The sequence below is a fragment of the Chelmon rostratus genome, chromosome 19 (assembly GCF_017976325.1).
Source record: "Chelmon rostratus isolate fCheRos1 chromosome 19, fCheRos1.pri, whole genome shotgun sequence".
Taxonomy (NCBI): Eukaryota; Metazoa; Chordata; class Actinopteri; order Chaetodontiformes; family Chaetodontidae; genus Chelmon; species Chelmon rostratus.
The window spans coordinates 5,861,514-5,876,598 of record NC_055676.1 but is presented as its reverse complement, the minus strand read 5'-3'; the positions used below and the strand labels follow the sequence as shown (position 1 = coordinate 5,876,598).

Genomic DNA, 15,085 nt, shown 5'->3' with positions numbered 1-15,085 from the left:
AGAAGGGACAATCGGCTAATTCGCTGTGAATGAGTGTTACTTTTACTTATCTGCGGCAGGCTTTGCGACCCATTTCAACTAAAACGTCTGAAAGAAAGAGCAAAGGGAGACAGGGAGAAGGAAACTGACTGCAACTCAAGATAAGAGAGGAAGGAGTGGTGATGGAGAGGCAGGAAACCAAAAAAGAGCAAGGAGAGGAGGCGATGAGAGGAGAAAGGGTGGAATGAATGAAGATTGTAGCACAAGGGAAAAATTGATAGAGAGGATGGGTGAGGACAGGTATGGAAAAACAATGACTTGTCTATCTGTCCTACGTCTATCTGACAGAGCTTCTTATTTAATCAGTCCAGCAGTCTGTACTTCTTTGGTCAACATGAACAGACTGCACTCCTCACAGCTACCAAACAAGCTAAAGCAAATTGCAGCTGTACCCTTAGTTCAGAGAACACATGCACTAAGAATTTTTCTAAGTTTAATGCAAGGGTTAAGAAGCTTCTGAAACAATAAAATGCACCCAAGGTGGTTTTGTTCCATCCTCCTCATGAAATTAGGGAACTAAGATGCACATTGATTGGTTGCAAAATACCCAGTCTCAGCCCACAACATGTAAAGGCATACAGAAACACAGGGCACAGTGAGAATGCAGAGATGAAATGGGAGCAAATACTGTGCAGACAGAGAAATCTGTGGGAGTTGTCAGGAGAGGAAAGAAGGCAGGAGGAAGTGGGAGTAAGACTGTCTGATCCACAGTTTAGATCAAGGAGAAGAGAATGACCAGTGCAGGCCAAACTCCATGCAGCCTACTTTAAACAGTTTATATTTGGCATCCCCAAAACACACACACACACACACACACAAGTAGACATCCTCCATAGAAGTCACAGAGGGAAGCAAACATAGACACATTCACACATATACACAGCCTCGGAGATAAGTGGAACACATGCATGCAAGGGAACATCAGAGAGCCTATGTTCATTGAAATTCACTGGCAAAATTAGACACATACCATCGTATGGAAAACCCTGTTTCTGCCTCAGTTCACCCCTCTGATCCCCCTTGTGGTGAGTAATAACACTGCAGTAGCCACATGGTAAAGTATTTGGTGCACTGTTCTCTGTGGGTGGGGGGCTGTAATGGAACATGTATATAAGGGGAGGCTCATGATTAAATAAGCAGAGAGAAAGAGGCATTCAAAGCAGAGAAGTTTAGGGTCAGAGAGAAGGAAATGGACCATTCTTCCCCTGACTTTCAAGATGTCACAACCAACATTTTGCATATTGAAATCAATAAATTAATATTGACATTCCTCCATCATCCGCAGGGATTCTTCATGTCTGCACGTGTCCCTGCTCCTGCCTCGGACTCAACTGTTTGTTGAAAGTCTGGCCTTCGAATAATACTGAGGAAGTTTTAGGGCACGTGCCATTTGCTGTGGGCATGTCTGTGGATGTGGTTTTATTTTACTGCTGTTCCACACTCTTACCATAAAGCCACACTGGAAAACAGCAGCCTAGGTGGGGCTGCTGCCTCCCATTTATTTTCTATGAGGTGCAGCAAATCACTTGCGCGGAGCATGACAGGGCTGATGCAACGCAGGGCCTGAGGATGGTGATGCTGGTCACCAGCTGTTTGCTTTCACTGGATTTACAGAGGGGTTTCGTTCAGGTGAGATGATTGCGCGCATATTTCCTTGACACTTCCTTGATTTTAAACATCTTTTGTCAGCACAGGGGACACATGCACACTTGGTGCAAAAAATATGAACTGATATTGTCCAGAACTCAAATACAGATGTGTTTAATTACTATGTTTATTTGCAAGCGATACAAATAAATCCCATACTTGAAGGGACGTAAGTGAGGCAAAACATAATGCATCATAATGTCATGTAACAAATAACAAAGGAGTAACATCACACCACATTTAAAAGAAACAAAACATGTTGTTCATCCGAAAAGCAAGTCTCATTCAATATTAATCTCATAATTTAAGAAAAGAAACTGCAGAAAACAAAAAAAACTGCTTTGAGTAATCCACATGACAAAGAGGACACAAGAGATGTTGGTAATACTGTAATGGAATTGTGTAATAATATGACCTTAATTCAAGTTAACACAGCTGAAATGAGACCAGAGAGCAAAGTTTGATCTGGAGGAGAGAGTTTCTATCTTTGTGAGAACCAATGAAAGATTTACTCCTTCAGAATGAGGATATTTTTTAATATTGAGGACATTTAGGCCATTTGTCACTTGCTAAAGAGCCTATTTTGAGGCACAGGAATGAATTTAGCTAATGAGTTTCTGCAAAATTATAATGAAGCAAATGTGTGTGTCTGTGCCTCAGTGAGAGACTTGTGGATAACGATGATGAGGAAGTGGAAAGAATTCATGAATGAACTTCGTATCAAAATCGTAGCAATCAAGCTTCAATTTACTGATGTCAAACTCTGATTAACACAAAAAAGACAAAGATCAACACAGTGATGAAAAAGACACGATAAACTTAAAAACAAGAATGCCCAAAAATGGAATAGCAACTTGTCTATAAAAACGATCAACAGCAATAGTTTAAAGTGATTGTGTGCCACTGTGGAATTAGAGGTGACGATAAAGGGTTTTTTTTAAATGCGGTTAGTATGAAGCGTAACCTGTCATGTCTCATTCTCCTTCTGACCCTAATGTTTAGTAGTGACAGCTTGACAGCTCAAAATGAACAAGAAAAAACAACAAAAAAAAAAGAAATCCAGCGATTCCACACGCAATGGATGAAGCCTGATATCTGAGTGCATCTGTCTACAGCAGCTGAGTGTATATCTGCACGGTTAGTCGCTTCAAGTCTTCAATGGTTAAGGCTCTGGGGTCAGGGGTTAGAGTCTGCCCATGCATGCAGACCTGTCTGATGGATGTGTGCTGGTGAATGATCAGGAGTGATGAGTATGAAAACACGACAACAATCCCTAAAAGCAACTCCTGAACTGAAGATGGACTATGCAAATTACTTGAATATCATGGATGTCTATGATACAAAAAAAAATCGGGCTCAGTGTCAGGGTTCAGGGGTGTGTGTAAAATGTGTGTTTTCAGGCACCAAATCACTACGTAAGTCAGGGTTCCGAGGTTAGCAGTCAGGCTCAGCATCAGCATTCATGCTTACAGTGCTTTGATGCATACGCTCCAGTATCCGATGTATGCTACTGAAGCTGGGCCTGTCTGATGGTTGTGTGCTCCAACAAAGCCTCATCAGATTATACAGCTCCAGAGGACAGTTCTCAGGACTGGACAGGATGTGGCCATCCCTCACATAGTAAATAACCTCCTCGTGACCCATACCGTAGTAGGGCTGCATCCCGTGAGAGAAAATCTCCCACAACACTACGCCATAGGCCCACACGTCCGATTCAGTGGTGTAGCGGTTATAGAAAATAGACTCTGGGGGCATCCAGCGAATGGGGATGGCATCATTCTCATTGGCCTTGTAGTAATCAGCCGAGTAGATGTTTCTAGAGAGGCCAAAATCTGCTATTTTCACCACCATTTCCTCCCCAACCAGGCAGTTCCGGGTTGCAAGGTCGCGGTGGACGAACTTGCGCTCCGATAGGTAGGCCATCCCAGCGGCGATCTGCTTGGAAATTGACAGCTGCTCGGCACAGGAGAGAAGTCCCGCCTCCAGCTCGGAGGAAAAACTGCGGCCCGACAGGCTGGCGCGGCTGAGGGTGCGCACCGACTGGGTCGGAGATCGGCGACGCAGGAACTCGTTGAGGTCGCCGTGGGCCATGTACTCGAACATCAGACACATGGGTTTACCCACTGCGCACACACCTGGGGGAGAAAGCAGACGGCTTTATTTCATGACCGAAATAAATACTGAACCACGTAAACAGGCTGGTGACATCATAAAGCCACGCTGAACAGCATATCACTCAATGAGTTCATTCACTGTAAAAGGTAAATAAATATCCAGCCGAGACATAAACACAGACGAAACCATCTGCGATGTGTACATGCTCGCAAATAAACTCTCACGCATAGTGGATGTACAGTCTTACATTAGTAGCCCTCTGATGTAAACACAGGATGACTCTAAATTAACCTTATGTCTGTCTGGGCCTGTCTCTGGGCAAATACAGGCAATTAAAGAGAATTTCTAAATGTGGCAGCGGTATGATTGTGGCTGCACTTGAATCTCACATGTGATTAAGAGTACTTACTTACTTTAGGTTTAACTCAAAATGTTGTGTGCATTTGGCAGCGAGGGCTTTCACAGCCTGCGCAACTGCACTTGTGCTTAATGTGGAAAGAAAGTGTTTCTATATATTACATTAAAAAATATACAGCACTGGTCTGTTGTTTTCTGCATTGTTCATTCGTACTAATTACATCAAAACTATGAAATATCACGCAAACAAAGTGTAAACAAAGCAAAATGTGTTTTATGCTTTTGATACTTTAAAGTCGCCACGTTTTGATGCCAGCTTTGCTCACTGTTTCTAACAAGCCCCATGAGATTGTCACCTGGAATGCTTTGCAGGTAACAGGTGTGCCTTGTCAGAAGTGAATTAATGGAATGTCCTGCCTTCTTCAGTGTGTTTGACACCATCCTTTGTGTTGTGCAGAGGCAGTGTTGGGAACAGTAAATAGCCCCATTAGCTACTGTTGCGGTCGATATTATGGCAAGAAGAAAAAAAAAGTCTCTGAACAGAGGGGGAGGTCTGAGACACCACCTATCTCCCACATACAATGCTGTACTTTCATCTCTTCCAAAGAGATTCAAAAATTTAGCCTCTGAAAATAAACAACAAAGCCATTCACACATGGCTCGAGGAGCCTCCCATTGACAAGAATGGGACACTAGCGAGGCAGACGACTGTCGTTGACACCCAAGGGTTGCACCCTACCCCGCCTTAATTGGGGATTGTTTGCCTCACAATAGAGTGATACCATCCTTGTTTTTGGGGGTTGGCCTCACTCAGGGGATAAATACTTGAACCTAACACCATTTCATTAGCTTAGAGCTGTCGTATCTAGTCTGGTGCGCATGAACTGATGAAGCCTGCTCGGATGAGAGGCGAAATTGAATCCAAGATGGCGGCGCGTGCAGACGCAGCGGCTCGTAGCTCCCGTGTTTACGTTTTTGTTTGTTTGTTTTTACTCGTTTCCACTTTTACTTCTCTTCTGGAAGCTCTGACACAGTACAGCAGGTCTGAACTGTGGAACTTTGGAGTACAGTTCGGACTTCACACATGCCCTAAACTGGACTTTATTCCACCGGAGCTGCTACGGACCCCAGAGCCCACCACCATCCCCCCACTGCTGCCAAGGAGACGGAGGAGGCACCGTAAACAAAAGCGGGGCAAGAGAGCCGGCGTGCGTGCTAGGCTACAAGCTAGCCCTCACAGACCGGCTCTCCCCAGTCTCTTCCTCACCAACGCCAGGTCTCTCACCAACAAAATCGACGAGGTCCGTCTAAGGATAGTCTCTCGCCGGATGGACAGCTGTGTTACCGTTGTCACAGAGACCTGGCTGGACGACAACATCCCGGACGCAGCGGTGGAGATAGCGGGGCGCTCTCTGTTCCGGGCGGACAGGACTGCAGCTTCAGGTAAGAGCAGAGGCGGAGGCTTGGCGCTGTATGTACACAATGCCTGGTGTACAGCCACACGCACCGTCAGCACGTTCTGCTCTCCTGATTTGGAATACCTGGTGGTGAAATGCCGACCGTTCAAGCTGGTTAGAGAACTCTCGTCTATTATTATTGTGGCCGCTTACATCCCACCGCGGGCTAATGCTAAGTTAGCATTAGAGGAGCTGTACTGCCTGATCAGCGGGCAGATGAACGACAACCCGGAGGCGGCCGTGATTGTGGCGGGGGACTTTAATCACGTTGAACTGAAGGCGGTGTTTCCCAAATTTCATAAGTACATAAAGTTTCCTACCAGAGACAGTAACATTTTGGATCAAGTTTACTGCAACATCCCTGCTGCTTACAAGGCTGTAGCAGCTCCACACCTGGGCATGTCAGACCACATCTCCGTGAAACTCATTCCTGCCTACAAGCCTCTGGCCTGCAGAACAAAGCCGACCACCAGGACAGTACAGATATGGACTGAGGAGGCCTCCTCTGCACTTCAGGACTGCTTCGAACTGACAGACTGGACTGTGTTCAGAGAAGAGGCAGACCTTGAGGAGTACACATCATCTGTATTGTCTTATGTTCAGTTCTGCACTGATGCTGTCCTCCCTGTTAAGACCATCACAGTGTTTCCCAACCAGAAACCATGGCTGGACAGCACAGTGCGGTCCCTGCTGAAAGCCCGGGATACTGCCTACAGATCTGGAGACAGGCTGGCTTATAGCAGGGCTCGAGCAGAGCTGAAGAAAGGAATCAAGCAGGCCAAGCTCCAGTACAAAAACAAAATTGAAGATCACTTCAAGAACAACAACCCACAGAGCATGTGGAGAGGCATCAGAACCATAACGGACTACAAGCCGAACACTCAGCTCACCAGCCACGACCCCGCCCTGCCTGACACCTTGAACAGCTTCTTTGCCCGCTTCGACACATCAGGCAGCAGAGAAGTCACACACCTACCCCGGCTGGAGGAGCAGCACCAGCCCCTCGTCCTGCAGCAGCACCAGGTGTCATCCACCCTGAGGAGGATCAACACCCGCAGAGCTGCAGGACCGGATAAGGTGTCAGGCAAGACTTTGAGGACATGCGCTGACCAGCTAGCAGGAGTGTTCCTGGACATTTTCAACCTGTCCCTGCAGCTGTCCACGGTTCCTGAGTGCCTCAAGTCCTCCACCATCATTCCGGTACCGAAGAAGACATCCATCACCTGCCTGAATGACTACCGGCCTGTTGCACTGACCCCGGTAATCATGAAGTGCTTTGAGCGGATTATTCTCAGGTACATCAGAGACTTCATCCCCTCGGACCTAGACAGCCTTCAGTTTGCTTACAGAGGGAATCAGTCCACAGAGGATGCTGTCTCCATCACCCTGCACACAGCCCTGACCCACCTGCAGCAGCCCAACACCTACGTCAGGATGCTATTTGTAGACTTTAGCTCAGCTTTTAACACCGTCATCCCAGACAAGCTGGCGCTGAAGCTACACACGGTGGGTCTGCCTGCGTCTCTGTGCCACTGGATCAGAGACTTCCTCACCAACAGGCCTCAGGTGGTGAGAATAGGGAACATCACATCATCCCCTCTGGTCCTCAGCACGGGCACGCCACAGGGTTGTGTGCTCAGCCCAGCCCTCTTCACCCTGTTTACTCACGACTGTGCTGCCATCCACCCCACCAACACAGTCGTGAAGTTTGCGGACGACACTACAGTAGTGGGTCTCATCTCAGATAACAACGAGACCCACTACAGAGAGGAGATACACCAGCTCACCCAGTGGTGTTCAGCCAACAACCTGGTGCTGAACACAGGGAAAACCAAGGAGGTCATTGTGGACTTCAGGAGGTCCAGGAAGACGGATCACGCCCCCCTCCTCATGGACGGAGAAGTGGTGGAGCGTGTGGACAACATCAGGTTCCTGGGCCTCCACATCACATCTGACCTCTCCTGGTCCATGAACACCTCCCGCCTGGTGAAGAAGGCACAACAAAGGCTCTTCTTCCTCAGGAAGCTGAAACGGGCTGGACTCTCCTCTCGGTTGCTCGTTAACTTCTACAGGGCCACAATTGAAAGCATCCTCTGCCTCAGTGTGACAGTGTGGTATGGCAGCTGCACGGCACAGGAGAGGAAACAACTGGCACGGGTGGTTAAAACTGCACAGGGCATCGTGGGCTGCCCCCTCCCTGACCTAGACTCTATATATGAAGGTCGGGTCAGAAAGAGGGCGAGATCCATCGCCACGGACCCCAGCCACCCGGGCCACAGACTGTTTGTACCGCTTCCATCAGGAAAGCGGTACAGGAACATCCGCACCACCACTAACAGACTGAGGGACAGCTTCTTCCCCAGAGCTGTTAGAGCTATCACCCCCAGCAGCCCCTCACTGCAGTGAGAGACTGTGAACTGTGAACACTGCACACCGCACTTTACACCTACACCTACACCTCTACCTCCACCTGCACCTTCTGTGTACTTGACTTTTATGTACACACATATACTATAATTATATACATTTTAGTATATCAGCACATTTCAGTTTCATTGGCATATTTTATTCTGTCGGTACATTTCACTGTGTATATTTTATATTTTATTCTGCTTGTATATTTTATTCTGTTTGCACATTTCACTTCCATATTTTATTGTTTATTGTTTAGTATATTTTATTGCCTAAGTATATTTTCATTCTGTTATATATTTAATTGCTTCACGAATATTTTTTTTTTATTGCATGTTGGTTTATTTTATTTTATTGTAGTTATCTTAATTTTATTCACTCTTTCTAGTCTTATCTTTCTTACCATCTAACATGGGGGTTGCAATGAAAATTTCATTGACATGTGCAATGACAATAAAGACTCTTGAATCTTGAATCTTGAATCCTTGAAACGTCTTCCAAGACAAACTGACAAGGTCCAGTTGCGAACGATTGAATGCCCTGAAGCTTACAATGACCTGGATGAATGAGAATATTCATAGGCATTGAGGAAAGAACCACTCAACTAAGCAAAAGGAAATGACAATCCACCATTGCTTTAAGACATGAAGGTCACTCATTGTGGAACATTTCAAGAACTTTGAATGTATCTTCAAGTGCAGCTGCAAAAAATACCATCTGACACCATGGTGAAATTGGTTTCCATGAGGACCACCAAAGGATGACAAGACCAAGTTCTATAATCAACAGTGAAGGCACACTAAACAGCATGGCTACTGCAGAGATCTGCACAGATGTGCCATCCCATTCGGATAGTGGGACTATCATTTGTTTTTGACCCAGTGACCCAAAAAACACCTCCAAGCTACATAAGGGCTATTTGATCAAGAAGGAGAGTGACGGAGCGCTGCATCAGATGACCTGACCCTCACAGTCACCTGACCTAAACCCATACGAGATGCTTTTGGATGAGTTGGACCAGAGAGGGAAGGAGGAGCAGCCAACAATCGCTCAGCGTATATGTGAACTCCTTCACGAATGTTGGAAAATCAATCCAGGTGACTGCAAGAGTGTGCAAAAACTAACTTTTTTTTTATCTTCAGTGTTCATTTGGTATGTAGAAAGTAATAAAAAGAAAAGAAACTATTGGACGAGAAGGTGTGTCCAAGGTGTGTTTTGACTGGTATTGTAAATAGAAACATACGTATGATCTTTCTTTGTTTTAACTATGAGACTTACTAGACAATAACTTAAATTAACAAAATCCTAAAGGGATGTTTGCATGATGAAGAAATCAACTTAGTTAGAATTTCAAGGCCAGGAATGAAGTCCTGTGGGTGTAATAGCACATTGCAGAGTAACGTGGGCAGAGGTTCGCACTCACCGCAGTCACTCTACTTTATTTACAACCTATTTACTTTACCTCTGTAAAAGAGTGTCTGTCTGCTTGTTTATCTATGCATTCCTGTAAATGCTGTTTTGCCACGTGCACTGCGAAGAGGAATTAGAGCACACACTGTTCAGACTGTGCAGAACCCCAACAGCCCTGCAGAAGTTGTAGATGTGCCATTCATGTAACCTGGCATTCACAACTAGATTTCGAGTATTTTATGGCTCCGTAGAAAAAAAAAATCATAACAAATCACAGGGTCTGCCAGCCGGAAAAGAAATACCCCCACTGGAGGCAGACAGTAGTTTCAGTTTCTCTTGCTAAGGCCAAATTTAGTTTGAGGCCTTGCAGATGGTGTCTGTGTTCCTTCCAATTCAGCACATGATTAGTGAACTTTATGTGGTTAGTGCACTGAGTCATACCGGCCACAATCATAATTCTGATTTAGAGCACTTCACTGCTTCTGTTTCTGTCTGAAACATGAATTGGAACCTCATTGACCCACCAGTAGCAAAGTCATTTTTTCAAACCCGCACAACAAAATGGAAATTCCCCCAAACACCACATGTGTCGCGCTGGATTTTGGGGAAAGGTGTATAAAACGATGCACAATGCGTCTTGAATACTTCTATTTGATTGGGATTGTTAACAACATGCCGTCTTTGGTTTATACCTGCACTGCAGAACCTTTATCTCCGCCCTTTTGGCACGATAACACTGACTAACGTTCTCATGACGCCACAGGCTCCGCCATGCTCCTCATAGCTGTAGCCTTCCCCCCTCGCTGTGGTTCCCTACTTCAGCTCTGACAAACCAATCATTTCTGGTTGACATAAAACGCATCACTACCAGTGCACCAGCACGGGAAGGTCAGCACAGATGCCAGATTTAAAAACTCAGGTATACAGTCAAATATTTGGAAAGGGCTTGAATGTGATGGATGGCAGCTTTAAATATTTCACTGTATAAACATCACAAAGGAACAAGCTAATGCAGAATGTACTGTATTTGACCCAATTAGTAGATTTAAGGTTGGGAAATCCACAATGTCTGACTGTATCAAACAGGTTGCCATACTGTAACAATTCAGTTTCCCCAGCGTGGGATTAATTAAGTCTTACCTTATCTTATCTTATCTTGGAAATCAAATAAGCATTAAAAAAAACATGAAGATGTACGTCCACGATCTGTCAGCACAAGAACCACACTAATAACATCCTCACATGGACTTTTAGGAGAGAAGAGGAGGCGTGGAGGTCATGCTCAGTTAGTTCATGTCCTGAGGGTCAAGGCTGCTCCCCAGAGAACAAGCTCTGATTACTGCTCCCTGGGGTGTGTGTGGAGCCCACAAACAGGACTGCAGTTCAACGGTAGCAGCCTCAGCTGAAGGTCAGTAGCTGGATCAAAATGTCTCACTGCACTGCTATATATACAGAATGCAGAGGCCCCATCCTGCACACACACATGCAACAACCTAATGACATGCCAACATATGGCATCTCTAATTATGACACATGTGATGGATGATGCATATATTTTTACACATGATTTATGGTGTATTATTAGTCCGGAGGGTGATTTGAGGTTAATTAAATAATTGAATCAACTCTGGTTTCACGCACGGTAGAGACTTCAGCCCAAGCGTGTCACTCTCCAGATGAGTCATCCAAAATCAATGTCACCAAAAACTGAACAGAAAACATATGATACTGCAGTTTGACACATGCCTGATAAATCAAATTTTACTCTGCAGCGGCGAATGTTGATTTAACGATATTTCGCAACCACTGGAGCCGGAAAATGGACCAAAGTAAACAAGCTTCTTTCTGCGCAGCCAGTGACCGATGGCTCTGTTTGCTCACTGACAGTGCTGAGTAGTAGTGTGTGTTGTATCGCTAAATGTCTTCCTGGAAGTATATTTAGATGCAAGCTGTTTGCATTAGATTAGATTAGGCTGTATTATTGTAGATAAACTTTAATAGAGGACATTTGTTTTACTCAGGCCAGCAAAGGCACATTAGCCGTCAAGGAGCATTTGTTTACTAGCAAACAGTCCTATCTGTATCTCTAGCTGTTTTATAGTACTACACAGAAGAAGATCTGCCATAAATGGTTTCATTCAGGAGAATTACAGCATGTGAGTGGAAACTAGGGCCAGAATTCACTGGAGTTTGGGACCGAATATTTGCAATCCGAAATACAAAGCTGGCAGCTTGTGTAACCTGAGGGAACACCTCGTCATGCAAAAAAAAATATATCTATCAGCTGCATAGAGTAACGTGTTTGTTAGCCTGAAAGCTATGTCCCCCAGCTAACGTCAGCACGCCCTCCATGGACGACGAAAGTTTAAGTGCAAGCATTGCATAGCTTAGCATTTTTTCTAGCTCTGGTCAACACTCATCCACTGGCTGCGTCTGAAATTCCTCACCAACACGCTATTTAGTAAGCTAAAGCTGGTTTCATGCATTGTTGATGCAGACTTGATCATGTGAAGAAGGTCAGATGGACAGACTTTTTTTGCAAATCCATTTGAAAAAATATTCATATATGTGTGGTCCAGACCTTAAATCTCCTCTGTGTGTGTGTGTACCCCTCTCTCTCTCTGCTGTGTTGCCTGTGTGTGTGAGTGTGTAATCGGCTGCAGGTGAGCTCGGCTGTGATTGACTGCGGTTGTGTAGGTTGTTCCAGTGAGCTGATTGGTTAAAACCCCCAAGCTTGCAGCTTAAAAGGCCGGCTTCTGCTATAGCCGCCCCGGTCTGTCCTCGCTGTCTCCACTTCCTGCCAGACTCCCAGCCGGTGTCTGTGTGAATTTAAACAGCTGAAGTCTCACTTTTCATGTTGCGTCATGATTTCCACTAGGCCGGTCATGACAGGATTTATTTCTAGATAGATTGATAAGTAAATTAAACACGCCATTGTCAAATGAAGGAGATGGTAAATTGTAGGTGTTTTCTCATGAGATATTTTTGTTTTACTTTGATCTCGCAGTATGAACTTACAATATGAATCATGAGCTGATTCTCAACCAGCACTTTTGTTTGGCTCCTGATAAAGCCAAGAGAAACCAAACAAAACACTGAGCTCTGATTGAGCAAAACAGTGTTTGAGGAGAGAAGGTTGCAAAAAGAGCAAGTCTGTGTGTGGTCGTCCTCCTTTTAAACCACAATTCTCCCGAAAAGTGTTTCAGTTGCCCAACCTTCACCCTTGATCATGCTCCACTCACCAAGACTGAATATTCTAGAAGAACCAAATAAGAAATTCAGAGTGGAAATCCATGTGTGAAAGAGAGTGAGTGAAGGAATAAGCCAAGATGGAAACAGCCCCTCCAACACAGAGCGCAGACGACGTTGTCAGACTCATGATGATTAAAAAAAATCTAAATATCAAATCAAAATTGATGCAACAGAACCAGAGATATAGTGTTTTTATTCCATGTCCTTGTCAAAACCTGGGATCTGCATTACCTTCAACAACTCGAATGGTTCAGGTGAGCTGCTGGCCTCAGGCAGAGAGTTGGAGTGGGCTGCAGAGGTCTTTCTCACCGCAGCCCTCCAGATTTTTTGCTGACTCAAGTGACATCACGTGTTTGGACAACTCGCTCTGGAGCCACAGAGGCTTTATACAACCATTCTCACATATGCTGTAAAGACCTGCACACACACTTTGATGTGTGAAATCAGTGGAGTTCCCCTTAAACCCAGGGCTCTGACCAGATCTCGAGGTGCTTCTAGTTAGTTACCATGTTTTTGCCCAAACTCTTTTTTAAAAAGGATCTTGTTTATGGAAAAAAAACCTCTCATTATGTTACCATGTATTTATGGCTGATTAAATGACAGGTGCGACATATCCACAGCACATTATCTTTCTCTTTCTGTCTTGTTCTGTCTCTAATACAGTCTCTCCCTCGCTGTTTCTGTATCTGTTTTTGCACTTTCCTTATCTCTCAAGCAAACACACTGATCCAGCAATCGCTGAACTGAAAATCCAGCTGTGAGTGCAGCCTCTTTGGAAATTTGAGTCTTCTAACACACACACACACACACACACACACACACACACACACACACACACACACTGACTAACCCAGGAGTCGTACGATGTTTGGATGGTCAAACTGAGCCATCAGCGCTGCCTCTCTCTGGAAGTCGTTCTGCATGTCGGCTGAGGCTTCCTCCTTCAGCATCTTCACCGCCACCATTGTGAAAGACTCCATTGGCAGCAGGCCTGGTGCTCTGCAACAAACAGACATGCACAAAAATATTCAAACACAGACAAGAACAGAGGAAAAGATCATTTCAGGATTCTAGCATGCATGTGCTTAAAAACATTCAAAAATATCTGATTTCTGTAACCATGCGTTTTGAATGTGCCTTTTGAGTCTCCTAACAGGAAGCCTAGTAAAACAGTGTAAACCTGTATTAATGTAGTGGACAGTAAATGTCAGTCACTCGGAGGAAACATGCATTCAACACACAAACATACACACGCTTCCTGTGTTGGCTCACTGAAGGGGCAAACTAAAGTCAACATGTTGTTTCTCACTGTAGATTTATATATAGCTTGCACACACGAAATTACACACGCACATATGGAAACACTCACTTAGTCACCAACACACATACACTCACGCACATTGGGAAACTACAGATTGAAACCCATCTGTCAGGGAAGAAGATATTTACTCCTCGGGTCTCTGTGTACAGTACTGTGTGTGTGTGTGTGTGTGTTCATGTATGGATAAACATGTGCTATGCATTGTGTGTGTGTTTATACAATATACTTTATCTGTACTCCTGTGTGCATTTACGCTCAGGAAAAAGTCTGTATTTGCACATGTTGCCTGTTTCTGGTCATGCATGCAGACACGTGAGCGTTTGTGCTCTTGCGCTTCCATCTCTGAAAGAACAAATTTGAGTTTTAGAGTCTCCGAGTCAGGATGTGGTTAAGGACATTTTGATGAGTGCTCACTGCTTGCAGGATGCGCTAAAGGGCCAAAACTTTAAATAAAGTTAAATCAGGATTTTAGGTAGAGTTTTTACATCAGGTTGTAATAGTGAAGATTCTAGATATTGACTAAAAAATTATACCAATGCTCTGGTGTGTACAGTCATACCAATGTGTGTGCACGCATGCATGTGTGTGTACATGTGCTAGGTTCTCAGGGGTGTCCATATACGGCACCATTCCAGTTTTCACGAAGGGATTACCAGCTAGCATGAAGGACATCTCTCAGATCTGCATAGCTACGTGCAGGTGCTCCCATGAAAATGCCATCAACTACTATAGTGCTGCGCTGACTGCACTGTTACGTTCTCTGTGTCTCTGTGTGGTGTCCGTGCAACATCATGGACACAAGGTCAGAATTCTCAACTGCAATCTATAGCATGATGGACTATAAATGAGTGTGTGCTGTACTTGTAAGTCAAATGTTCCATTTCAAAAGCTTGCATGTAGTTTATCTCACTTCTTCACATTTCTGTGTGTTTTGCTAATGTTGCTCACTGCTGTTTGTATTATACTTACAGCCCTTCTGAGGCACGCTTTGTAATATTGGGCTGTAATAAACTCTGACTTGAGTTGACTTGACGTAACCACAATCCAACTCTTGCTCTTTAATCTCCCCTCTTGA

General features: G+C 44.8%; 1 protein-coding gene across 1 annotated transcript in view; it reads right to left on the bottom strand.

Moving 5' to 3' along the window:
• Positions 1-3,120: 3,120 nt before the first annotated feature.
• The window catches only part of musk (muscle, skeletal, receptor tyrosine kinase), a 32,497-nt gene continuing 20,532 nt past the window's right edge, over positions 3,121-15,085 (bottom strand). The window contains exons 16-17 of the mRNA XM_041960508.1: positions 13,540-13,688; positions 3,121-3,821 (exon numbers count right to left, since the gene is read on the bottom strand). Of these exons, the coding sequence (XP_041816442.1) occupies positions 3,121-3,821; positions 13,540-13,688 (850 nt within the window). The remainder of the gene's footprint in view (positions 3,822-13,539; positions 13,689-15,085) is intronic.